Source organism: Harpia harpyja, chromosome Z, assembly GCF_026419915.1.
Source record: "Harpia harpyja isolate bHarHar1 chromosome Z, bHarHar1 primary haplotype, whole genome shotgun sequence".
NCBI classification, from domain to species: Eukaryota; Metazoa; Chordata; class Aves; order Accipitriformes; family Accipitridae; genus Harpia; species Harpia harpyja.
In genome coordinates this window covers 79,646,824-79,674,246 of record NC_068969.1, presented here as the reverse complement: position 1 = coordinate 79,674,246, position 27,423 = coordinate 79,646,824, and the positions used below count along the sequence as shown (strand labels likewise).

Below are 27,423 nucleotides of genomic sequence, written 5' to 3'. Positions count from 1 at the left end.
GGAGCAACATCAGTGCTGCTTCTAGATTTCATCTTCAGCTTGTAAGTGACATTCCCAGCTGCACTGTTCTGCATTTTTACCAATCATCTCCTCTATTTTTTGCCTATCTCTGCTACATGTTTATGTGGGGTTTTCTGAGTCACAAAAGCTCTACTGGTGCTTTTACCAGGACATTTCAATGGTGTATAAAGATTTCTAAGGCCACTTCAGCAAAGATTCTAAATTCATTCATCAACTGTTTCAAAAATGTCATATTAGCAAGCCTCTAACATGTTGGCTTCTTTTTATCACTTTGCCTATCAATAATGCCAGTCTGATCTGCACAGGCAAAAATCCTGGAATTTGCCTAGAGCATTATCTGTAAGCCTGCCACCAGAAATACTGTTAGTACCTGTGGAAAGTTTGGGGAAATACCTCTAGTTCAAGCAGGAACACTCAGAGACCTGAAGGAATTCTCAACTATCCACAGTTTATGGAGTCCTCCAGCAAAATTGCAAACTCCTCTTCCTACTCATCAAAGTTTTTCTTTTGGCATTTGCACTTAACAATCCATACTGGGTGGTGGCGGAGGCAGGCATCAGCAAATAGAAACTTTAAATAAAATTGTACTTTTTAGTTGTTAATTTTTAGCTAATCTGACAAGAGCAATGAAGTACAAGTAAAAGCACACAAAAGACTGCTAGGATATTATGGCCCTTCAGAGTAATGCCAAGTAGTGAGAAGTCCCCAAAATACTTGGTGATGTGAAAGTGTATACAAGTTCCTGGGCAACAGTGTAAGACATGTGCATAATAACTTCAATATGTTTCCTTCAAAAGAAAAAGGGGTAGTAATGAGTAAATGTACATTATTAAAAGGGCAACATAGAGTATTCTTTTAATCAGTAACAGAGGTCTCCTTGCGTCATTACAAATTGGCAGCTGAAGCAGGAAAAGGCCAAACACATACTTATTTGCTTGTTATCAGCTTCCCTAAAGGTATTACAGGAGATAGCAATTATAAGCCAAGTATCACAGCAGTGCAGTGTTCCCATTTTCATTACATTCCTTCTGGAAGATGAACAAAACTGGAGTGCCCGTATGTTCCTGAAAAGGCAGGCTGCACTTTCTGATTTACACAGTAGCAGCCATAGATCTGCGGTGATGAGAGGGGTGTGAGACACAATGACTCATTTATTGTTATTGCCCTCGACTGGGACATATGATAGATTTAAACTTTGTTTTGAATACTCTTTCACATAAAATATCCCATAGTTACCACAGACACTGGGCTTTTTGACAACACCCCGCTTTTTGCATGGATGTGGGACACTGGTCATGACAATGCCCTTTCCTGATCTCTGCCTCAGGCAAATGGTCATTTCTGTGGATTTGCATTTTTACTTAAGTTCTTAATTTGTTACAGGGCGGGGTAAGAAAGCCTTTTTGCCTTGCAGTGCTCTCTGAACTTTGGTTGCCTCTGATTGCTGGGTCTGGTCTCAATTTCCACAGCCAATCATACGCATATGAATGATCCTAGAGACAGCAAGAGAGAGCCATTCCAGGGGAAGATGAGACATGAAGGTTTTAGCTGTCAAAGCAGAAGGGAGAACAAACCTCTTCCACCAGCATGGTTGAAGCTGCATGTGCTGGAAAAATGAGACTGGTAGTAGCAAAAAGTACGCTGCCTGCAAATGAGGGAGTATGGTCAACAAATATCAGTCATTCCAACTATATATTTATGGAGGGTGATTTTTGAACAGTTCAGAATTTACTGAGGAACTACTGAGGTTGCTGGAGAAATGAGCAAAAAGTGATGTATTATGCCTGAAAAATGTGGGGAGAAGTTTAGGAGGCCAAAAACAATTCAGAGCAGCAGGAAAAGAACCACCAGATAAGTTTTCAGGAAGGCTGAACTGGAAATAGTGGTACATTTGAGCAGAAATGGCAGTACATATGCCTTCATATACAGGAGTTGTAAATGGAGAAGGAGCTGATAGCAACAGCAATGTTCTGGTAGTCATAATCGGGGTCACCTGAGTTCAAGAGCAGGATAAAGATGAGCTGCAGATACTCCTAATGCCTAAAAAGGCAATTTTCTTCTCAAGACAAATGGACAAAAACCTTGAATTTTGGGGCAGGGTAAAAGGCCTTTAAATTAAGCTAGAAAATTATTTTGTCTGAACAGGCAGGGAGGGCAGGCCAGGAAGCATTTGTCAAATTGTTAAAAGATGTGAATAGCAGAGCAAATTCATCTCTAAGGAGATAGTTTATATTAAAGAAAGAGAAAGAAAGGCAGAAAGGAGCTGTCAGGATGCATCAGATAACAAACTGTAAGGTGGGAGGGTAGTTCTTGTACTGCTATGAGCATCAAATGCAGATATCTGTCTGCCCAAGATGAAGTTACGGGAAATGTAGTCTATTTAAGTCCTAGAAGAGACCAAAACTGCAGCAAATAGTAAGACGGTCATTTACAGAGATTTTCACTGGCTATTCAGTTGTTAACAATTAGTAGTAGAAAATAACAAATTTCCACCTTTGTATCAAAACACTGCTCATCCAAAACACCATAAAATATTTAACTGAATAAAAAAGGGAGGATTTTTAGAAGCACTACAGTCGTGCTATAGGAAGGAAGTACTTTTGCTGCTTCCAGTTGATAACACCCATTTCAAGCTGTAAAAAGATTAGTTTTTAGCAGTCTATGGCAATGATAAGTAAACCATATGTGTCTTAGAATTTGAAATCTGTACACCACGAACAAGTCATTTATTATAAAGGTGAGATACTGTTGTGCTGAACAGACATACTGTCTAAAGTGTGAGGTTTTTCTGGAGGTTGACACAGAAGGATAGCTTTCTTGGCAGTCCTTTGCATTTTTAAGTGGGTTATTTAAGTATCCACTGACATTCCATTTAAAAATATTTAGGTAGGGGACATTGGTTTTTACCAATCCATAAAGTATTAACACCATATAAAAGGATATGTAAACACAAAATACATGGTAGCTCTTCAAGTTCCACATTGATAGAGTGCAATGTGATAAGATGACCACAATACTATCTATATCTGAGGATTAGGCAAGGTGGTCCAGAAACCAGAAATGTCACTCATACTGGTAGCATAACTGAGAATTACGATACTCACCACCTGCAAAAGTAGGCATTCAAAAGCCAATGTTGCCTGTACCTGTGGTGTAACCACAGATGTCATCTTCCCCAGCTCTGAATAGAAATAGTGATAGTTTTACAGAGTAACCCATGGGAAACACTAACAAATACCGTCTATCTGAGGGCCTCAATACCTGTTTCTCAAGTCAGAAAGTGTTCTTGTAGCACAAGGTGATAATGTCACACTGCAGCATCTTCACAGAGCACTCTAAGGGGAGGGTCAGTATTACACACTGCCTTAGGGTCAGGACTTGTAGTGTTAAACTGGAGACTTTTTCTCAAGCCTGTTGTCTGTCCAGTGATAATCATGGCTCTCAGGGAGATGCTCAGATCCTAAACTCTTGTCTTTTGTGATGAACTTTTTCAGGTCTTATTAGTATCTTAGGCCTGCTTCGGACCATTGCTTATATGGCATAGTCCCTGCCATGCAGGTCATTTACTCTCAAGTCCGACAGATTTCAGCGAAGTTCTAAACCTTCACTGGGCAAGTCCTCATTAGGAAAGAGGTGTAACAGCTCTAGCCATCCAGGAGTGTGGGCAGCCCTGGGGCTGCAGCACTGCACGTAGGAAACCCACAGGAAAAGAGGGTCCGCAGCAGAAGTGAAGGTTGTGAGCCCGAGGCATGCGAGTGTCCTGCAGAGGCTGGGCACTGGCATGGCAGGATGTGGGAGCACCAGCACAGGAGCATCAGGCACCCCTCCCCACTCCCAGCCTTGGCACATCATCGCCGTGCAGGGTCACACCACCCTGAGGCATCTCCAGGGGAGATGTCCTTTCTCTCTGCTGGCTCTTCTCCCAGTTCTAGCTCCCATGCCCCTGCTCGGCTCAGCAGGTGGCCAACCTGAGAGCTGTGGTCATGCAGGAGAGGGAGGCAGGAAGGGCTGGAACCTTGTCGGAGAGAGAGTCATCAGGGAGCTACAGGAGAGAGGCATTTGTGCCTGTCATTCGTGCTAAGAGGGTAGCTTAAGGAGGAAAAGGAGCTACCAGGGAAGACGACACCAAACATGACTTTCAAGGAACGCAGCTGCAGGCACCCATCCCAGGGGAAAGCCGAAGGTTTGCAGAGATGGCAGGCCTGGGTGCAGCACACCCACCTCTGGTATGTGCAGCTCCCGCTCCAGCTGGACATGTGCCTTGAAAGAGCAACTGTGCTGAAGCCGACAGAACTCAGGAGGAAAGCAAACCAACCTGCAAAGTATATGGCATAACTTGTTGGTCTGAAAGGCATGGGAGATTTCAGACACATGAGACACGACAGCTCTTCAAAATTATTTGCTTTGTGCTCCTGCTCCTGCCAAAGCAGGTTTGCTGTAGGTGTTGTGTGAATGAGTCCTGTTAGCTACTTCCACATCAGCCAGAAATCTCAGTATAGTGGAGGAATTATTACTATTTTCTCTGTTCATTTAGCACACCATCTCCTTTGCTTTGTCTGAGTAATGTACAGTGAACAAAGCCCATAAACTAGATCTCTTCTATCTTTTTATAGGAGTATCATGGACTGACAGATTTATGGAATTTAAACCACTTTGTCCAGCCAAAAAGTACAGGATTCACCAAAGTAATCTCTAAGATGTTTTTTAAATAGTTCATTTAGGCTTGGGATTTTTTTGTGGAACACACACAAAAATCCCACACTAGACTAGCTAGGAAAGATGCAGTTGCCATTGATGGTACAATGACCATCCACTGTTTTGTTGTATCTTCAAGCTGATTTTTAAAATCATAGATTAAGCCATTGTGTATTATTGGGGGGTCTTTTTCCTCACTGTAACCATGGGACTTATGTTGCTGGGGATCATTATCTTGCAGTAACAGAATGAGAGCCTTTGGCAGCCCCTCACATATGCACAAGGACAGTGTCAGTAATTCTGTGGAGCTCTATACCATTTACAGAAAATGTAATTTATGTGTGCAAAATTCTTTGAGGGTCAAACCTTTCCAATGACAATATTAATCTAGTGCTTTGTAAATGTTATATAGTCTTCATAACAGTGTTTGGATGTGGTACGGTTATTTCCATTGGAATGGCCTTGGATATCATGCATTCTAATGCATGTAGACCAGGATTATGCATACAGATCATGTTTATTAGAAAGAAAACATTTCTCACTGCAATGAGTGAGAAATGTTTTGAAATCTATTTCTTTCTTAGGCAACAGATGCTTTTATAGTATAATTATTTCATTTCTGAACTTGTGTTTTCCAAGTTTTTCCAACCGCTCCTCAGCAAGCTGATGAGCTGGAAAGTGCAAAAGGCTTCAGAGTGGAGCTTCAGCAGCAGTGGTAGAAGAGTCAAGAAAACAGCAGAGATTCCCAAAAGCATGAGCAAAAAAAATCAGAAAAAGTCCCCTTCCATCTTCTTAAAATACTAGTACAGAATTTCTCAAACTTCTCCAGGCATTTACCCATCAAGCTAAGTCTGAAAAGACTTGTTCATTGGCCATACTCTAAATGACCCATTTGTCTTTTCCAAAGTTTCCCAGTGGCAGAATTGCCTCTCCTAGATTTCTAGATTTTTGCGGAGACAGGCAGCTCTCTGAAGATGCGAATATGCACACTCATGCAGAGGGCTCCTGAGACTGCAGAGGCTGCTAATCTTAGAGGGAGTTGTCTAGTCCCCATCACACATTCCGAGGGCTCCAGCATCTTTGCATGCTTTAGCTGGAAAATTCCAGCACGCTGACCTGGCGCTGGCTCCTCGCTGTGAAAACACAATGGGATCCATTCTCCTATCACAGACAAGTTATGCACATAAAAACCCTGTTGATTGAATGGAGAAAAGACCCCTTTAGTCTTAGCATGACAAGGCTCCTTTGAATCCTTACAGCATTTTTCAGTGAACTGTGTTGAGGGTGGAGAATACTTTCTCCCTTCTACCTCCACTGCTCCTTCCCCCTTGCAGAAATCCATAGCAGCATACCTAGCACTTCTCATCTGTATGTGGCTCTCAAAACCCACCTTCATTCTTTTCAGTCAGTTTTCTCTCTCTGTAACTTGCAGAGGGACACACTTTTTATTTTAATGCAATTGGCATTCACTCTTTGATAGTTCTGCCCACCTGCCCCATCCAAGTCCCCTGTTGCACAGTGGCTTCGATTAAACTGATAGATGAGGTGCTCTGGGATCATCTATTTGACGTTAATAGATATGCCTGACAATTGGGAAACAACATGGGTAGAGTTACTCTGAGTCAGAATCCATAAAAAGTGCAGACAAAAGATGAAATTCCAGACTAGCAGTTCAGTGAGACCCTGTAGCTGTCAACAAGTCAAGTGACATCCGTCTCACACATAACTGGCATGACAATGGTTCAGATAATAACTAATTTTGACCTACACTATTGCCTTCTATAACCTTTAGATGTTATATTATTTAGACACTATACCAATACCACTACAGCAATCCAAGCCAACCAGTCACAACACCACCAAAACCAACCAACCAAAAAAACCAACACGACATGTTACTCTTCTCTTCAGCTCCTTCTTTCTTCCAGAAAAACCAAATAAAGAGACAGGTTCTGAAGATGAATGATATTGGGCTGATTTCAGGTGGAGAGACAAGAATTACAGATTTTGAATTCTTGCACTGGGATTCCCCAAATTTCTAATCCCAACCCCTGTAAAAGCAGATGTTTTATCCGAAGGGCAGAAACAACCATATAATAGTTTAAAAAAGGGTTTGATCTAAGTTCTCTGAAGCAGACAGAGGTTCCTCTATTGTCTTCAGTGACTTTGGATCCAAGGTCCAAGAAAGTATTTAGTGTAGAATTATTTTTTTTAATGGCAGATAGTAACCTCATAATTTTAAATAATATTTGGACAACTCATTTGGGGAATTTGTGGTAATGGATTGCTTCTTAGTCAAACAGTAATATATTCATAAGAATAAAGTAGTAATCAGTGGTTTATTCTTTGAATGACTCAGAAACAGTAGAATGGGAGCGTAAGTTTTGTTTTAAGTGTGATAGCAACTTAGGTAAAATATCTTGTTTGTTTGGGGTTTGGGGGTTTTTTGTAATACTGTGTAAAAAAAAAAGTTGTATGATGTAATCATTTAGTGTTTATTATTTTATTATGTGTACCTTCTACTCAGAGGGTTGGCATTATTGTTCCTAACAGTGATGGATACAAGCAGATCATGCCCTATGACCTCTACCATCCCCTTCCTCGGTATGTAAAACAGTCAACCAGATGCTAGGATTAACAAACACATTTACTTCTTTTTTTCATGTCTCTGCATTTGTGCTTTGCTCTCAAACTAAGTTAACAGGTGCTGCTTGTCTTTTGCTCTCAACTGCAGATTAACCTAGAGATGTTCAAGTGCTAACCTGTTGGTCTAAACTCTGTTCATGCAGAACTGAAACAATATTCTGAAGCTGAAGCAGCAATGCAGACTTATTAAGTGTGTGGTCCCTTTCTTTCCTCACCCCCCCTGCCCCTTTTCTCTCACACCTTTCTTTTTTCTTCCATTTACTCATCTCTGAACAGGACTATAACCTGTGGTTTTGTAATGAACCATCAGACTTTCTCTCTCTTTCTGGCAGTGCTGCTTCTTGCATGCTTACAAATTGTGAGATATTGGGTTTAGGCAGTATTAGTGTTATGTTCTGATCCTGCAAACCCATGCTAATGCCTTCCCCAGGGGCATTAATCCATTGGTTTTTCTAAGGAATCAGAGATCAGGGGCAGGAATAGGATCAAGGCCTGATTTGTATTATTAATTATCTCACAATTAAAATGTCTTTAATGTAAGACTTGAGGGTCTCATGGAAATAATCACAAGTAATTACTCTTAAAGCAATGAATAAGACTGGTGCTGATAAAAATGTTTGTTAGCTGAAGGATAATAACCTTTTGGTTTTGAAATACTGCCTGGATATGCAATAGTATTGTGCTGTGTTTCCTTCTTCATTAATTTATTGTGTCATGGAGTATGTAATCACAGAAAGAACCCCCTAGGCAACTTGTTAGTCTCATCCTGCTGAGGAAACGACCTCCTTCAAACCATGAGGAGGCCTAACGCAGACAGCTTTCAGCATCAGTGTGCAAGCACAGCGCATTCACCTTCAACAGAGTCTCTGGCCAAATCATGGACCCACCCCAAACTGTGACTGAGAAGGCAAGGAGGAGAGCAGCTTACTTGCCAAGCATTGTGGCTGCCATTCATGCTGACAGCCTTTATCAAAGATCTGTTTTTCTCTTCCTAGCTAAGCACTTATGGTTATTTACACACAGTCATTATCACCAAATATTTGAGAGATACACTTTTAAAATATATCTCTGCGTCTAACTCCTTTTTTCTGGAAAACACTTTTCTCTGTTCTTTATTTTAAAAAAACCCATACATACCTCCTAACCACAAAAATTAAACCTCTGTTAATAAGCAATATAGAAGCTAGAATATTAATACAGGGTTTAACACTCTAGCTTTGAATAAAATGGATTTTATTTCAATTGTGTACAAAGGGCATGTACATTGACAAACGATGGAGAACAATTTTAATCAGAGGATGATTCAGCAGTACTTAACAGTGGAGGGACTGCATTTAAGGAAAAAGCATCCTGAGCTGGCAGCTAGGCAGAGGCTTTTTTACTGCTGAAGAAAATCCAAAATAAAGGATCAAAATGCCCTGAGGTATTTGGCTTTCAGTAACACTGAAAGAAAAAAAAAAAAAAAAATCATTCCCTGAAAATGATCAAAAGGCTGAGACTGTTTCTCAAGCTGTTCTGGATTATGGTCTCACCCCATAACAGTCCCTTGACATTCACTCTCCCAGCCGCACTATTCTCCTTTAACCGCCCCCCTCATTGATTGCTCAGGCTGCAACTGCTGGCTGGGACCTCTCCCCTCCTTTTTCTCTCTGCTGTTTTGCTGCTGCTTTCCCTCTTCTCCATCTCCCTCACTCCCATATGTGCTCCTATGAGCCCACAAACAGGGCTCAGGTCTTCCTCCCTTGCCCCGAGAGGAAGCACACAGCCACATATCTCTTCGCCAAACCTCAGAGGCATCAGAAACTGAATAGACCACGAGGCTGGCATGAGACAGAGCCAAGGCAGGGGGATATAAAATGTCTTTCCTCTGAACCTGCAGAGTTTAGGCAAAAAAAACCTAAACAAAAAAAAGAAAAACAACCGAACCAGAGAGGCCCTGATTGCATTACCTGTCTGAGACTGGTACCTAATACCAGGGACAGAGTAGAGCAACAAACAGGCAGAAGTGGAGAGCAAATCTGGGAAGGCATCTTTGCAAGATTTCCCTACTGCAAACCCTCAGCCTTGAATTTTATCACAGAGAGGGAAAGGTATGGTTTAGCGGATATAGTGCTCACTTTTAATGCACCACAAATTACTTTCATAAATTCTCTGTCAATGTTGCACCCTTTGTACCTCGAAAGGAGCTGTGACACCTGCTTTAAGAGCTGTGCAACAGAGAAACTTCACCTTACATCTTACACTCATAAAAAACCTGAGGACCAAACAGCTTGCCTAGATTTAAGCTGCTTGGTATTACTGAGGTTGCCTAAGGCATCTGGAAACTTGTCCCAAAGACTCCAGGGAATTCCCTGGTGCCATCGCTTTTTATGCCTGAGAAAAGCTGGCTCAGGCTGGCTGCAGCAATTTCCACTGTTCATGAGTTTCAGTCTGAGGCCTCTTCATTTAGATTTGTGGTGGTGAGATACCTAAGCTGTATGCTGGGAAACTTGTTCAGTAGCGACACAGGTAACACATTTGAAATAAAAACATTGCTAAAATTAACTGTTCATGACATATGTGGCTTATGCTGAGCACACAGTGATGGATACGGCATGGTGTAAACATGGTTTCACCACTTCTCAGTGATAAGCCATAGAATTAATCAGTGGCTTTACCATTCATAAACAGCTATTAACATAAGCCATTTCACATTGAGTTTTATGGCAGTTTCAGCTAGTAGCCAAGTGTGGGTAGTGTTTACATGTACTGGAGCTGATGAGAAAAAGATGGGTTGATGTGATGAAAAATCAGAAGGAAAGATAAGCATTTTTCATATTGTTTAACAATCTTGGTGATCCTGTAATTGTTACTCAATAAAAATAATTCCTCTGTTTTAAGTGGGAGAAAAAATCCTCACCTATCCCTTTCTTTCCTTCTTGCCTGAAAGAGGAAACAGGTGGAGGTTTTTCCACAAAAATTATTTTTTTAAGTTAAAAAAATGAAAATTTATGACCAAAATAATTGTTTCAAACATTATTTCTAATGTCCTTATTAAAAGGATATCAAAAGGACATATATTCATATCAAAAGAACATTTGTCTTTTTGAAAAAAAAAAGATGATTTTGTGAAGTGTTTCCAAGTGGGTAGAACATGCACACTTTTATACCATCAGGCATGCACAGGAATAGCCACACTGGATCATGACAACAGTCCCGGGTCCTCTCCGTGACAATGCCTTGAATTTAAGAGAGGAAATACCAGACTATTTTATGTATGTGGAGAGACAGGTACACATATGAAACAATGCCTACAGTACTGTATAAACTATGCCTACGTTATTGTAATGCATCACTGTAAAAAAAGGATTATCCTTGTAAGTATGCATAGCTTTTCACATTGTTCTGTGGATTTGTCATTACATTCTCAAGTGGCACCTGTAGAGAAAAGATGGTTTCTCAGTTTCTCTCACTGCCTCAACTGTAAGGAAACAAGACCCATGTGGTTTATCCATCAGAGGCCACATATCCTATTAGTATAGTCACGTCTTCTTTTTGGTAATTTCCTCCCATCTTTTTTTTCTTCAACTCAGTTGTTTCCCTGGAAAGAAACATTGCTGTTTCCCTGTATGTTCTTCCAAAAGGAGCATCAGCTTCAGAGCACACTAAGCTTCCAGTGATTTGTGACAAAGATTCCTCAGAACATGACAAATTGTGATGATATGATAATCCCATCAATTAAATAAAAGGAATTAAGTTAAAAGTATTTAGAGTTTCTGTAGTAAGCACTGGGTTAGTGGGAGAGAGGAGATTTCATATTACTAACCTGTGATTTAGAGACAGGAGCCATGAGAGTGCTTTGCTGTTATGGCCACTTATGAAAATATATATGTGATTAATTTTTACTGACATTAATCGGAAAAAAAACCCTCCTGCAGATAGCAGTTTATGCATTTGGGGGGTGCAGGTGAGGGTGGGGGCAGCAGGGGTTCCTTTTCCTGATGCCTCTCTGTTCTGGGCTTTTTTTTCCCCAGATGGGAAAGTACACCCTGGACTGCCTGTTCCTCATCCTGTGGAGGGGGCATTCAAAGCCGCAGTGTCTCATGTGTGGAAGAAGACATTCAGGGGCATATCAGCCCCGTGGAAGAATGGAAATGCATGTATACTCCAAAGATGCCTGTTGTCCAGCCCTGCAATATATTTGACTGCCCAAAGTGGCTTGCTCAGGAATGGTCTCCGGTAACCAGCTTAGCTTTGTTGATTTTGTATTTATGGCACTAAGAATACATCTTATAGTTTAGTGAGCTTGTGGAAGTAGAAACATTCACTACTTTTCTTTCCTTATTACCATGACCTTTGTTCTAAATTACGTTATTTGTCTAACTGCAAAGTAAATACTCAGGAATAATGTATTAATAAGATTAACATGATTAAGGAGAATGATGGAAAAATAAATCAGATCTGTAATGTTAATTAGTGAACTTCTACTAATAATAGACTAGGAACAAAAATGAAATATACAAAAGAAAACCAGTAAGCAAGTAATGGTATCTCTTTATTACAACTTTTCAGCCATAAATTGAATATAATGAATTGCTGAGAAATTTCCAGAAATACACAAAGCCATAAATGACTCTGCTCTTTGATGCTTGCAGTTGTCTGTTCCTGACTCACCGTTCCTTCTGTACGAAAGTAAATGTCTTTGAAAAGTCTTTCTACAAAAGTAGAAAAGTATTTTGATTTTGTACATAAAGACTTAATCTTGAATGTAGTTTCTCACCATCCCAGTTTCTTAACAAGTAAAATGGGTTTTAGAAGCTAAGCTAGCTTACACGCAGTTGAGGTGTTCTTCACTGATTGCTAAGTGTTTAGCGATTTCCAGATGAAAGCTGCTATCCAAGAGCAAAGTAATATTGGTAGTGTCCATAGCCCTCCGCACTGGTTGGTAGTTTTGATCCTCTCCTGTACAACCACTTCTGAAACAATCTGTACAGGGGGAAAAATTGATGTACCTTACCAAAAATAAATGAAAAAAATACTTAAGAAAGTGTCTGAGGGAAGAAAGCCCAAATAGTTTCTCATTCTGTTCGGTGCCATGTTCCAAAATAGCTGAGTGTCACCCCTGTTAACCCATAAGCCCCAGTACTTTGTGCAAGCAAAGCAGAGTGGCTCCAGATGAAACTGACGGGGTGTTACTGAGCATATCCAATATGGGACAGATGGCCACAAGCCAAGTAGCCAACTCTGAGAGAGTGATACTGCGAGAGAAATCCAGCTGCAAAATGTCCAAACCAAGTAAATGTACAGAGAAAAAAGACACAAATTTCTGTCAGTTTTATACCTTATCCATAACTACCAAATATTATGATGAATAACTTATGTTCAGGGCTCGGTGTTTCTGCATCATATTTTGCTCTCCGATGTGCACATACTTGTATTGCATATTCCCCTTTTATTTATCACTCCTGTGACATATCACATGCACCTTTTTTTATCTTTTTTTTCCCCAGTGCACTGTGACCTGTGGACAAGGACTCAGGTATCGTGTGGTCCTTTGCATTGATCACAGGGGGATGCATACAGGAGGCTGTAGTCCTAAAACAAAGCCACACGTAAAAGAAGAATGCATAGTACCCACTCCTTGCTACAAACCCAAAGGTAACGAGGCAGAAGGGTTCTCATACATTTTTCAGAGCTCTTCCATGTTGAGCAGTTTTGTTTTGTTGCTGGTAGCACTGTTTCCACCTGCACTGAGTTGTGAATTTGCACCTTTAAGGCCTGCCATTCCTATTCCAGTCTGCCTGCTAACAGCCTGAAGTGAATGCTGGCCCCTTCCTCTTTCTTACAAGCTCCAGGGTTTCCACTGTTAACTTGTGGTACAGCAGACCAAGCAATGTAACTGCAAATTTGACCATTGTGTAAGCAGGTTTGACCTCACTGATTGTGTCTGGGCTAAATTTGCCCTGTATTTTAAAAGGAATTAAATAAATAAATAACATTTATGGTAGATAAATGTAACCATAATTTTAAAGTGCCCATTCATAATTCAGAGTTGAAATAGGTCAGAAGCAAGCATTGTACATCCCAAAATGAAGTTCCTTTTACTAGCAAAGCTGCAAAATTTGGCAGACTGTTAGACTTGAAGCACCTTATAGCAAGGAGTACTCAAAGTTTGTATAGAAATGTTTCTTGACCTGGGCCTCAAACAGAGAGTAATACTGTGGTAAATGCCCCACATTTTCTTAAGAGAAGGATAAAACATTTCTGCAGCTGTTTGGACATTCTTTTGGGGTAGGAATGTTAGAAAAAGTCCTGGAGACTGGATTGGATTAGTGGCAGTGGCCTAGTGCAGCAGACACAGGTATTTGACCATTTCCACAGGTATATGAGTGTACATGTGTTTGTGTGTGTATACAGCTCTATCAATACAACCTCTGTGTCTGTATGCTGACTAACTTACGGACAGTTTTGGGCTACAGCACTGCACGTGAACTTAATTTCCCTAAACTGGAGACTTAAACCCCACCATAAGAAGAAATCAATTTCTTTTAAAAAATTAATTGCTATCCTGATACATATTAAGAGCACTTATTATGAAGCCCTGTGAAATAAGAGTGATCTGTGACCTTGTGCTGGTCCAAGATGCAACAGTGAAATTTGGAATTTTAATTTCTGCACTCAGTGGCCAGTGATGGGCACACTTGCCAAGTTTCAAGATTCCAGTTTATCTGGGCCATGAGAAATCACTGTGTCTGCCAGCCACCAAAATGGCAAAACCCAGGCCACAGGGAGTCTGGAGAGCAGAGTATGTTTGCACTGTATTTTGCTGGCCGACATGAGCTCACTCCGTCCAATTTGCAAGATGAAAAAAAAAGTCCTTGTGGCTGTGTTAGCATGACTCTGAGCCTGATACAGAGATTCAGTGGGTTTGGGCTCAGTCAGCGAGCTGCTTTTATGGGGCTTTATCTGTTTATGGTGTTCAGACCACAGGTAAAGCAAGATCCTGTCTGCCTGCAGCGTACGTGTAAGCAAAATGCACTAAGACACCAAAAAATCAGGTGTTGCAAACCACCCACAACCGACTTCTGCCTAGGGAACCTGAGAAGGCTGCAAGACCAGCTAGGAAAGCTTTCCTTGCCTGCATCTCTTTAAGAAATCTCTTCCAGTGGGACTTGTCTGGGAACAAAGTAAATTGCTGTTTGCTGGAAGACCACCCTTGCAACATATTGGCATCTTTACCCTGGATAAACTCTTGTGCTGCCCTTTGCAGTACATACATAATTAATTTCTGATTGTAGGTGGTTATTTCTTTCTTCCATTTTTTCCCATGGGATGGAAAGTCCTATGCAAAGCATAGTGTTTTGCTTGGGTTTAATTTTACTCCTCATCTTGGTTCCACAACACTCTCACAGTTGTCCTTTCATAATGCAAGTGGTGATGTTTGAAGACCCATGTATCTGAAGGCTGAACCATGCTTTCAGAAGAGAGTTGGACCAGATGATATCCAGAGGTCTCTTCCAATCCAAATCTATTTATGTGCTGGAAATTTGTTGGTTTTATTTCACAAATCTAGAGTTTAGAAATTTAGAGCAGTAGAAGTAGCAAAGTACCTCTCCTCTACTGAATGTTTTAATCTTAGCCCACTTTTTTCTTCTGGAGCTGGATTATCATAAAGCAGAAAAACAATCTTCCTAGATGACTGAAGCAGCAAGACAAAAAATGTGGAATTCCCTCTTCTTTTAACACACTGTGCTAAACAGAAATAGAATGCAAATAGTTCATGTAATTTATTTCATTTTAGTTTATTCAAGCACTGAGGCACTTTATCTTACACCAATAATGGGAAAAAATAGGATATCCCTGGATTAAGTAATGATTTTCAGTTTTAATAAAGTAGGTGTATTCATCTAATACAACTCTCTGTAAAATATAGGATTTAAGTGTTTTTATTGGAACAGTTTTATAAAAGAAGAGATTTTACTTTAATCTCCAAAGGTAACAGTTCCTCCTTAGCTTATGTTAGGAGTGCTTTTTAGTCTTTCTTTTTTTTTTTTTTTGTCAAAGCACACTGTACAACATCAACATTTCTAATCCTCTAACAAATTTTACAGTGTAGATGATAATTAACTACACCTCTGAAAAGTTATTTTAAAAGTCACATAACAGGCAGCAGTACACAAGAGCTTTTGCTTTTTATAAGCAGTTGCATCCAAGCAAAAAAGCACAGAAGTAAGATCTAGCTTTCCAAAACCCATAAAACAAACTGCAGAACATATAAATAGAAATATCTCCTACATATTTTGGATAACAAATGCAGTAAAATATAGATTAAACTAAGAGCTGTGCTGGCAAATATTCATCCTTAAATAGCACTAATAAATATGTTAAAGTAAGAGCTTGGCCAGCTATTTCTAAGAGAGAGGCATAGTAACTCTATTACTGTCCCTTTTTTCTTCAGTTAATAACTTGCTCCAAGAAAATTTGCTTGACTAAAGTTGCAGTAGCTGTGTAATCAAGTTGTAAGTTGTTATTCCTCTATGATACAACTGACAGGTGGGAAATTTCGTGTGCATATGTGAAAGGTTCACTGTTGTGCACAACAGAGTCACAGAAAATTCCTGACCATTCTGAATGACATTAATCTGCTCCCGTTGGCGAGTGCAAATCCAGGCATTATGTAAACCTGAAAGGCTTAGGTGATTTGTGAGTGGCAAATAGGTCTGGCCCTGGTTCTCCTCAGCAGTCTGAGTGTCACTCCCTTTTATTTGTGTTTTTTCCCCTGATCCTAGCCCAAAATGTTTTGTTGAAATGCAGAGCTCCTTCTCAAATTATAGTGCCAAATTTGCTCTTGCTTTATACCCCTGTGGACCTAAAACAGCTCCACCACCTTCAGCTCAAATACTCCACTTTGATGCTGCATGAAAGCGGAGTTTGGCTTGTGAAGCAGCATGGCCCTGCACACCCCAGAGCAGAGCAGCTCATTATGCTGTGTGCACATCCTGGAGGGGAAGAAAAGCAGCTCTACTGTTTTCCATCAGAAATGACAGAAAAAGTATCAAGCTCAGTTTTTTAAATCCACATAGCTGATGAACTGATAAACTTAAAGTTGAAAAGTATAGCTGGGCCATTTTATTACAGTTTCTCTGTTTTTCTGTGGTATCTCTCATCAAATGAGGATTTTCCTCCTTTTTGTAACCTATCAAAACCAAGCTTAATGTGTCTTCTGATGTTCTAAAATTTAAGGGTAAACACAAGGATTTTATATATTTTGCCTTTGCAACGTCAATGGAGGCCTGCTACACTTGCAAGACTCCCTCCAAAAAATACTTTCCAAAGGGCCAACTTTTACAGCCCAATTGTATGGTCTGAAAAGTGATTTAATATTCCTTTCTGGCTTTAGAACACCATAGCCCTTCTAGCTGCAACAGTGAACTATCTGGTCCTATAACCTTGTAAGCATTATAGTCCAGGTGACAAAGGAGTTTTGTTCTCTCTCTCCTGCTCGCCTTTCTCTCTCTTTCTTCTTTGTGCTCAGCCTCTACATGGATGAAGGCACACGTGAGTCACAAGCATGATCGACAAAAGAGGGGGGAGGCTGACACAAGTAGCAGCATTGCTGCGTGCTTCCTATTTTCACATGCTTGTGCTTGTTCCATAGAGAAACTTCCCGTGGAAGCAAAGTTGCCGTGGTATAAGCAGGCTCAAGAGCTGGAGGAAGGAGCAGTGGTGTCTGAAGAACCATCGTAAGTCCTAAAAATTTGCTTACAACAGGTCCTCATGATGTGGGGATCTGGGGCTTGTGCTGAACTAACACTGTCTCTTGAAATTGTAATTTGCTTTCATTGGAGTGTAATGTAAAGGCTAAACCCAACCATGTGGAAATCAATGGGCTTAAGGCTGTATCACACTTAGGTATGAAGAGACAGAATTCAAGAGGGCAAATGCAGATTTAATTTGAGCAAATACATACATGTTGTATTTTAGGTAATGTACAATAATATTATAGTGAGAGTCTATCTACCTACATAGTTATATGTTCCCCACTACCACTGTATCTCTGCAGCTTAGCACCTTTATCTAGTCTCACAATATCCCTGTGAAGTAAAAGGTAAAATACAGGGCAGCCAGTGATGATTCTCCCTTACCTCTCCCCCCCAGGAAGAGTGTAGTAACAGCAAATTAAATTAATTAATTTTAGCGGAAAATAAACTAGAAACCTCAGCCCTGTGGTTTGAATTGCCTTATCATCACTTACCTCATCATTTCAGGGATTTTCCCCTTCCTGCTTTTCTAGCCACTTCATGGTCTTTGCCCAGCCACCTTTGCAAGTTGGATCTCAGTCAGCACCTTGTACCCTATTAATAGCCCTTCCTCCTGCAGGCCTTCTTGGATGGCAGGTTGGCCTGTGTGAATACATTGACAGTCCCCTCACATTACGGCTGCCTGAAATGATGGAAAATGTACATTTTCCTCCTAAATACATGAAATTAACTCATTATGTCCCTTAACTGTAACTTTTCGGTTTTTCTTTTCCGATTCATTTGTCTTTTGTTTTGTGAAAAAATATCTTTGAGTTAGAAAGAGGTAGAGGGCATAAAATATTTACAGGTAATGCTGAAGGAAAAAATATTACAATAAAAAGCTGGAAAAGAACACTTCCACTTAGGGTTGATACCTACCTTTTTAATATATCAGCAGGAAAATCTGACTGTATGAATCTGACCTGGTGTAGCCAGGTTCTTCACATGGTGCTATTGAAAACACAGTTTAGCAGTTTCTGCATGTGCTCAATTTCATTAATAGCAGGACTGCAGAAGAAGTTAGAAAAATTTAGTGGTTTGAAAAAACCCTCAGAATTTCATTCGGAATTGAGTTTTATTGTCATTTATGGATAATTAATCTTCCTTAACCTAATAAAATTGCAATGAAAAGGAAGCTGCAGTAAAACTGGTGTACCACATAAACCTTTAGCAATGAGGTTGAGAAATTAAAAATACTGTTAAGATTATGGTTTGGATTTTTTATTCTGGAACTGTGATAAACGCATGCTATAATTGTAACCTCTGTACACAGCTTTAATCAGTATCCAGTTCCTCATGGCTGAGCACATGGCCGTTTTTATTGCAACTGCAGCTGTGTATTAGACCAAAAAACTTTGTTCCTTATGCAATATGATTGCAGTTTTTGCATGGTTAAACTGAATTGAAGTAATTTGAAAATGAAACATTGAAATAGAGCTAGAGACATACATAATAAAGCCCTTAAAATAAAAATTACTTTAATCCAGCTGCCATATGTATACATAAATACATGTATATACACAGATACCTGTGTACACACACACATTTATACACACATATACAAACACACATACTTATATGTGTATGTATATATATCAGTAGTAGCTATCATATGTAATATAATGAGTTGTTCAACTGTTTCCAGAGTTTTATAGACTCTGTAGGCTGATTCATTCAGAGTCAAAGTCTAGTAAATTCAATATTTGTGAATGTACTCATTTTTCATTTGTAAAGTGCAGTTTATTATCTTGTGACTTTTCTTGTGACTATACTAAACCACTTAGCTAAATGTGCTTTTATCAACCTGTAAATAACCCTTGGAAGCATACATAAAGAAAATGTATTATCAGGAATTTTATCAAAAGGAATCATAGTGATATGTGGTCATATCTGGAACAATTTGTTACACTAAGAAATTTTTTGATAAATTTTCTGAACGATGTTGACAGTACTGTAGAAAAAGAGCATAATAATATATAAATATATAAGTATACGTAGCTTTAAATATTAACAAGAAGGGGGTTGTAGACAACAGGCATAACCAACAGGGAAAGATGAAGAGGCTTTTATTTATCATGACCTGTATTTTAATAAAATATTCTAGAAAACCTTATGCGTATATTACTTGTGATATTAAAACAGACCTTGAGAGATATAAAGGGAAAGGGATTTAAGAACTTTAAAATGTTTTAAGTGCAGCTAGGACACCTCCTTACTTTATAGTTCACTGCTCTGGGGCAATAAAGTTCCCGTTCTGCAAAGACATCATAATCTTTTTACCCCATCTCATGCAACACTTCAGTGATACCAATGGGATACTAACATACCAATACAGTGGGGCACAGTCCAGACTAGGTTCATTCTGCTATGGGGTGAATTTTGTATATTTTTTTCTCCCTGCAAAGCACAGCTCTGGGAGGGTGTATAATCTTTATTTTAGGCTGATGAGAAATCAACCTGACATTAAATTAAATTCAAGTATAGATTTTTATATGTGTTGACTAACAGCTAAAATAAAGGGCACAAAGTCAGGATCTTTATGCACACTTTCCCAAAGCTCAGAGATCTCTATGCCTCATGTTTAGTTTGGAATGATTTTTAGTGATAAGGCATGAGACAGAAAGACCAAGTAAAAACTTAGAAAACTTGTGCTGAAAGGGCCATCCATGCAATCCCCATCTGTAAACTCTAACAGCCATCTGCATATTGTTCCAGAATATCTAATCTGTTGACAGTGACCTTGAGCAGTGAACTTGCACATAAAATTGGTTTTGGTGCCTCACTATTAATAGTGTTTTTCATTAATGTCTAACTTTAAACAGTTATTCATTTTAGGTCCTGGTTATTAGATCAAAACACTGTATGTAATGACATAAAAAAGGAGACAAAACATTCAGAACTCGCCGAGATACAACCAACAATCAACTCTGATGCCAGTTTTGTAGCATCACTTGTCCTCATTCAGCTGTGTGGGAATTTCAAATACACCAACTAGTTGAAAAGCAAGGTGTGTTACGTGATAACGCACTTTTTGGCCTGTGTTTCTGCAGCTATGCAGAGAAACAATATAATACTCCATGGCCTACCATGCTGACAGATGTCAGCCTATCACTCGCATATTTTGGCTGATGAGTGTAGGTGCATGCTAATTTCAGGGTTGGAATGGTCAAGAGTTTTTAAATGTTGGATCAAGCACTAGCTGGCATAAGACAGCATGTGATTGTGGCCAGCTATTTTGCTGACTGTGAATTTATGTAACTAGAACAAGACCATCAATTTCTTACTGTCTTACTCCTAAGCATGTTGTAGTGTGTTACTTTGCTGTAAATATTTTCAGAAAACATACAAGGCATTGTAAAAAACAATTTTAATTGCTTGCTTCCCCTTCTCTGAGGAAGCCCTTTTTTTTCTCTGATTCAATAGAGCAGAGCTGGCTGAGCAGGGTTTGAGGGTGGGAGTTGAGCTGAGCAGCCAGGATGGGCTTTCTTTGAGACCCCACTCCTTTGCTCAGCAGGGGGGGAACGATGGGCAGAGGAGACGCAGCATGGAGGGGAAGGGGAACAGTTGCAGAGCAGGAGGAACAGCAAAAGGCATCCAGGGGCACAGTAAGCCAGGTGCTGAAATGAAAAGGCAGTGTTGTGTTTCATGAGCATGTTTGGTGAAAGTTGGAGTAATGGAAGTTTCTTCAGACAAGCTATGCTTATGTGATTTTACTATTCACTCTGTATTAGTACAGTAATTACCAATTTCATGACTGCACTTAGGCAGATGTCAGTAAGGACTCATTCTTTGCCTAGACTTTATCTGAGGCTCTTCCCGAGCTTTCTTACACCACCAAGTCATTGCCACCATTCTCCTCTACAGATAGGGTTGCTCTTTGTAGCCAGCAGACCATTCTTCCCTGACCACTGTCACCCTTTCTTCCTTATCATTCTTCAGGCAGAGAAAGCAAACCCCATCTATAAGCAGCTATATTGTCCTTTTCAAAGTTTATTTTTGACTGGAAGTTTAAAAACTAAAGCTGGTAATTTTCAGTGGGTTTCTTCTATGCATTGAGTTCTCATATTTGTGACTCTCTGTATTGCTGTCTTGTGACTTTTATGACTTTCTATTGAATACGATTTTTGTTATGAAATTGCATACTATGAGTTATAAAGTTACACATTCTTTTACATTGTCCTTCCGCCTGTGATTTGTGATCATTCTCTAATGCGTGCTGCTAGAGCAGCAGATGCCTCATTTTATTCCATCTGTATGTAGTGCCTTCCATTATTTACTTCTTCAGGAATTTCTAAAGGAAGCAAGTCTTAGAGTTTAATTTTGTCTGTATATGTCTATCTGTCAGTTGCCTTCCTCTTCTCTCAGTAATGTCTGAATTTATTCCTATTAACTGAATTTGACAGAGGTATAAAGTCATCACAGAGAATTTTAACCCTCTGTCAAATTTGCTTGATATTCACCATGAAATTCAGTGGTAGTATTTTCCACATTTCACTGAACTAAATGACTAGGTAGAAAACTGACACCCTACAATTCCCCAGTTAGAAAGGTTTCTAGGGGGATTTGATCCTTAAGAGATACCAGAGAATCCACTTGGGCATTCAGTCTTCAAATATAAATCCATGTTAAATTGGTCTTCATCAGTTCTGCTGCTCAAAGAATTAATCATAACTAGTTCAGCCACTTGAAGTCTAGAGGGATAGTTATGTGTGTGTTGTCTGACCTGCTGCGCCCCTAGATGGGGTCAATTAAATATTAATTGCTGACAGAACTACTATGAAATACTCTAGGTTTGTAAGAAAGTATTGTAATCTTTGTTAGGACAAATGTTTAAGGTGAGGAGTCCTTGCTGTCCTGTGTTGTCATACATATTGTTCTGCTATTGCTGTCCATCTCTGAAAGGACCATTCACCAGGCTTTAGAAGTATGTTATCTGAGAGAGAAGCCACAGTATCTTTCTGTCTGACCTCTTTTACTGGAGCTCATTACACCAGCACAGCATGGCAGCCAGAGCCAGAAAGAGCAGCAGTCGTGATTAAAAAAGCATGGGTTTTTCTATGTATAATGAGATTGGGTTTATGGGTGGTGAAGGGTTGTTTAAAAGATTTCTGTCTCTAACTCTTGAAAAATGCTTTTGTATGTTAACACCATACCCAGCTTTTAACATACTGCCATAAATAACCCTGGTGCTAGCCATAAAAAGTGGGGGGGCTGGGAGGAGGGGAGGAAGAGGGCAAACAATAATATCTGGATGCCAGATGGCACCATCATAGTGATGGGGCCAGTTCAGTAAAAAACAAAAGGAAATTCCTGACATGCATCGGAGGGGGAAGGAGGGGGCCAAAGCCCTCAGGGAACTGGATATGGACAGAGAGGCCAGTGTGGCAGAGTCACCCAATATCTCTTTCTTTCTTTTCAGTAGGTATTTATGTTTCCAAAGACACATAAGCTATTTTATTTTGGTTTTGCCTGTTAAATAGTTTCCATTATGATGTTTGTACCTGATTCACAGGTTAATAAGTAATTCTAAAACATCTTACAAATGTTTTACTTTAAAAATATGATTATTGGATTGCCAAAAAAGTAGTGAGGACATAGATACTATCAACTGCTAGGCTGTTGCTTGTTCACTTTGATGTCATGTAGTGAAGAGGAAGAAGGAAGTTTAGGGAAACTTGTCCATATTAAGAACTAATGGCAAAAAAATTAAACTATGTATGTGGTTGGTCATAGGGAAGATCAGCTGTGCAGCAGCCTAACATTAGGTAATGATTTCTATCTGTTCATTCAAGGACCCCCTTAGACGGTCACCACTACTTAGGATTTATGTGTAATATCTATACAAGGCAGAAGCAGTTACCTTTCCCTGGGGAGAAAGGCAGCAGTGAATTTATGGAGAGCACCAACGGTATAGACTGATTTGACACAAAGCTGAAGGAAAAGATCATGTTCAAACTAAACTGAGGAGAAACTATAGAGGGACAGATTGTAATCACTCAGATTGGAATTGGACCTATGCAGCTGGCTCTGGTGCCATTACTCTTACAGATGGAGCCCTGAGATTTTACTGACAAGTGGTCATGACCTCTGTTTCACTTCTCTGAACAATGGCACCAGCAGCTACCCATGCTGTGTGTGAGCATCCTGTGGTGTTATTCACACCTTAAAACCTATGGAAAGGTGGCCTTTCCTGCAGAAAAAGGACAGATTTGCATTTCAGCTCAAGGCAAAGAGTCTGGAAGTCTGAGCTCAGTTCCCAGTTCTATCACATAAAATTTCTAAGCCTTTGAACAAGCCACTGAGCATTTTATTTCACTGGTAGTATTAGATGCCTTAATAGACAGGTGTCTGTGCCTTTAAACACTCAGTCTTACTGGTATGTGCCATTCTCAAAACCTCAGACTTCGTCTGAACCATGGATCTACCCACTGATGGATTAAAAAAAAAAGCATTAAGCAATAAAAATTAAGGGCAATACATAATTAGGTGACAGTGAAGAAAATAAGCTATTTTTCTCCATAGCTCAATGGACATCAGTCTGTATATACACTTTTTTTTTTTTTCTTCATAACACACATTGTAGGAACCCAAGTCCTAGACACAAGAGCTGTGGCTATGTACATCAAGTGGTCTGGAGATCTTCACAAAACTCAGCAGGTGTCTCCATGGGTCTCACCCTGAACCCACTATGACTTGCTGTGGAAGGTCTCCCATTATTAAGCATTGACTTTGTCTTTGTGTTTCTCTTCTTCTGACTTCCCCATTTACATATAAGTTGTTATATGGAGGGGAATACATACCAGTCCTTAGCTGTGCCCAGAGTTTGAAGGAAAAAATATCATTATCCCAAGACTAAGTACTGCCATTGTCATCACTGTTCTCAACTTAAATTTTGACATCCCTTTTGCTGCCTTTATATGCAAGTGATCAATGCGTAGCACATTTTAGTCTGCAAAAGCCAGAGTTTAAAATACCTTCCCTTTATATAATTTAAAGAGAGGAATTTTTTTTTTAAAACACTAGACACAGTGTTGTCTGAAAGGGGCATTCTCATGTTTGAATGTGAATAAAAATATCTATAAATGCAAATCATCCTTGCAAAATTGAGTTAGGCAAGTGGTATCTACCCAGTGTTCATGTGTGGATGAAATTCTGTGGACAGCTGCAGTTCACTTGTATTTGTAGGTCCATTGGTTGTGCAGCCTGAAGGCTAGACTGCTGTGTATTTCACAGTTTGACCAATATTTTGTATTAAGTGCTTTACATACAAACACGGTAAGTTGGTTTTGCTGTCATATTAAAATTTCTTTAAAATATATTTTCAGTGATTGTAGTACACTACAAAAGCAATGAGCCAAAACCAGCTTAGTTCCACATCTGAATGACTCCTGCAGAAGTCCATCGATGTCAATGGCATTGCATTTTTTTTCCTCCATTTCTAGAACACATTATGCAGCCCAGCATCAGCTAATGTGCACATGACAAATGGTGCAATAGTCCCTTCAGCTGAACACAATCTTGTGCAAATTGTGAAAGCTCAACAGCTAACAAAAACCACTGAAAAATACAATGCCTTTTTTAAATCCAGAGCTCACTATTTTGCAAGAGTGTTTGTATAATGGGAAAAGGTTCCTGGTCCATCACCACTAAAGTGCTCACAAGTCAAGGAAACAAGTATAGACATTTGTGTATAAGGAACATCCATTTTTAACTCCCAGTTTTGTTTGGAGTTTTCCACCTTTCATTCCAACCTTTTCTCTTTTCCAGTTTGAGAGCACTGCTGCCCATAGAGGTGCCCATTTAGCGGGGGGTGACAGGTGGAGGGAACCTTCAGCTCTCCCACAGCTGCGTGCTGTAATGTAGTCAGCGCTTCAGCAGCTGAGTAGCAGCAGACACAGTTAAGTCAGTCATAACAAAACAAGGTCATGATTTTCCCTTCTTCCAGCTTTCACTTCTCCACCTTATAGTGATCTCTCTAACATAGGAGCAAAAGACTCCTCTTTAAAATATTCATTAGAGCTCTCGGAACACACTTACTGCTGTATTTTTCCTTTGAGAAAGAAGCATTGTCATGTTTGTTGTGCAGAGGAATAAAAGAAGTTGATCTTTGATGCAATGGCACCATGCTAATCACTGAGAATTATGCTAAGAGCTATGAAATAATGTAAACTCTTCGAGGCAAGAGGCAACTTATTTTTCATTTGTACAGCTATTAGCACAGTTGGGTTCTGGCTGACAGCTGCTACTGCTGCATTTCTAGAACTAGTTATTGCCATTGTCTTATGAGGGTTGTTACTATAAGGACTATTATTGCAGTGGGATATAATTAAACCACATGCAATGACAACTGAAACACCTCTATCATTTCCTGTTTTCTAAAAAATCCTACTTCTCAGTAAATCTATTCCACTACTTCCATTTTCAAAGAAGGCTCAGATGGTAGCATACAGAAAAGCACAACGCTGTGCAGTGGAAGGTACACTATATGCAGAACAAATAACTTTAAACCCATGTAACTGACTGCTTATTATTCACATACTTTTTGTGTTTTATGATCACAATTTGGCAACATGTATCATTAATGACCACACAAAGATATCTGAAAGCCTTTGTAATTTCCTGGGTTTAGGATGATGGAAAATTCAGAACCATTGTAAATTTATATTATACATTCACATTACATAAATGTTCAGTATCTAATAACAAGTCCTACAGGGAGATTTTGTTTGCAGGGTTTTCTTGGGTTTTCCCCCCTTTCTTTCAGCTTTCAACTCTTTTCATTCTACCAACACCCTCTTTAGCAGCCAACAGTTATATTAGAATTAAATTACACTTCCAAATTTATCACTTAAAATGTAGAAATTGGGTCTAGAAAGCTGAATAAAATATAATTTCCTGAAGGTATTCCAGTGTTTTCATTATGAGTTGCTGACTAGCGTAAAATAATATAATATGTGGCATTTATAGATCAAGCCTCATTGCAGAAAGGATCCAGTCTGCTTTAATAATGTTCTTACTTCCCTTTTGTGTCCTCTGTCTCTTTTGTTCCTGTGTTTGTATGTGTGATGTACATCATGTGTAAAAGAATTATTCTGAGTATATGAACTACCTCTGTTTTTCTAAATGAGTAATTTTAATACCTGGCAAAATATCATCCCGTTTGGTTTGGAATACAGCAGCTCTTCAACAAAGCAAAGTTACACAACAATTCACAATGTTAAGGAAGACAGATTCTGATGAAGACCAGTGCCTTTTTTTTGTAACCTAATTAGAATTTCTAACTTCAGTTTGTCAGATCAAGAAGCTATACATTTAAACTAATCAAAATATCTAAGTCATATTGGCTGACATGGTCCGTTTAATCTGTGACAGGAGATTTTCCACATCAAAATAGTATTGTAGCAGTTGAACAGTCTTAGAGAAGACAAGATGAGTGGCCCACCTGTACTATTAAAGACTATAATTCTTTGAAAAGGAAGGATATAATCTTTGAAACTAGACCAATTTTTTAAGATAAAATGTCTCCGAATAGGGAGTGGAATCACTTTGCATCATTAGTTTCTCAAAGGCTTTGCTCCAGGAAGAAATCTTGTGGTCTTTGTAACAGCATTATAAAATTGGAACATTCAAATGTTCCAATAATATATACAATCCATTTCTTTCCTTTCTATTACTTCAGGTGTATAGTGCTAGCAGTGGATATCAGGTTTATAACACAATGTTATAAATACCCACAAAGAGTGGGTAAAGAGATGCACACTCTCTGCTCTAGGAGACAATGCTATTCCAGTCAGGGATCCTGGTACATACACACTGGGGGTGCACCAGGTTCCCTTCTTGGTTTTGGATCCTTTTTTTAACCCCAGAGTGAAGGGAAAGTCTTTTTGTCAACTACAGAAAGGTGGTGGATGGAAGAGAGAAGGGCATAAAAATACTTTCAAAGATGCAGATCACAAAACTAAATTTCCTTTTTCTTCCTATCAGACTGTTCATGGGATTCTCAATGTGAGAAATGAGTTTCCTATAGCCCCAAGTAGCCCTAGACCATAGAAGAGACAGAAGTGTGTGTTGCCTTCAGCCCTGGGCAAAGCTGTCCAAGTCTGTTGTGGCCTATCTAAACAAAGACCAAAAGGAGAGGAATACTGTCAGTGGCAGCCTGTTTTCATCAAAAATAACATCCCGTAAACTCTGATTTATTTGACAAATTTTGCTAATGCCTATGATTAGGTGCTGAAAGACCTAAATTTCTGTCAGGCAGTTGACTCTATCACACAAAGCTTTC

General features: G+C 39.4%; 1 protein-coding gene across 5 annotated transcripts in view; it reads left to right on the top strand.

Annotated features, from left to right (window-relative positions):
- ADAMTSL1 (ADAMTS like 1) overlaps nt 1-27,423 on the top strand; it is a 474,745-nt gene that overhangs the window by 366,155 nt on the left and 81,167 nt on the right. For all 5 annotated transcript variants that reach the window (XM_052776382.1, XM_052776381.1, XM_052776383.1 and 2 more), the window contains 4 exons: nt 7,270-7,320; nt 11,376-11,580; nt 12,852-12,999; nt 17,000-17,084. In XM_052776382.1, coding sequence (XP_052632342.1) covers nt 7,270-7,320; nt 11,376-11,580; nt 12,852-12,999; nt 17,000-17,084 — 489 coding nt within the window. The remainder of the gene's footprint in view (nt 1-7,269; nt 7,321-11,375; nt 11,581-12,851; nt 13,000-16,999; nt 17,085-27,423) is intronic.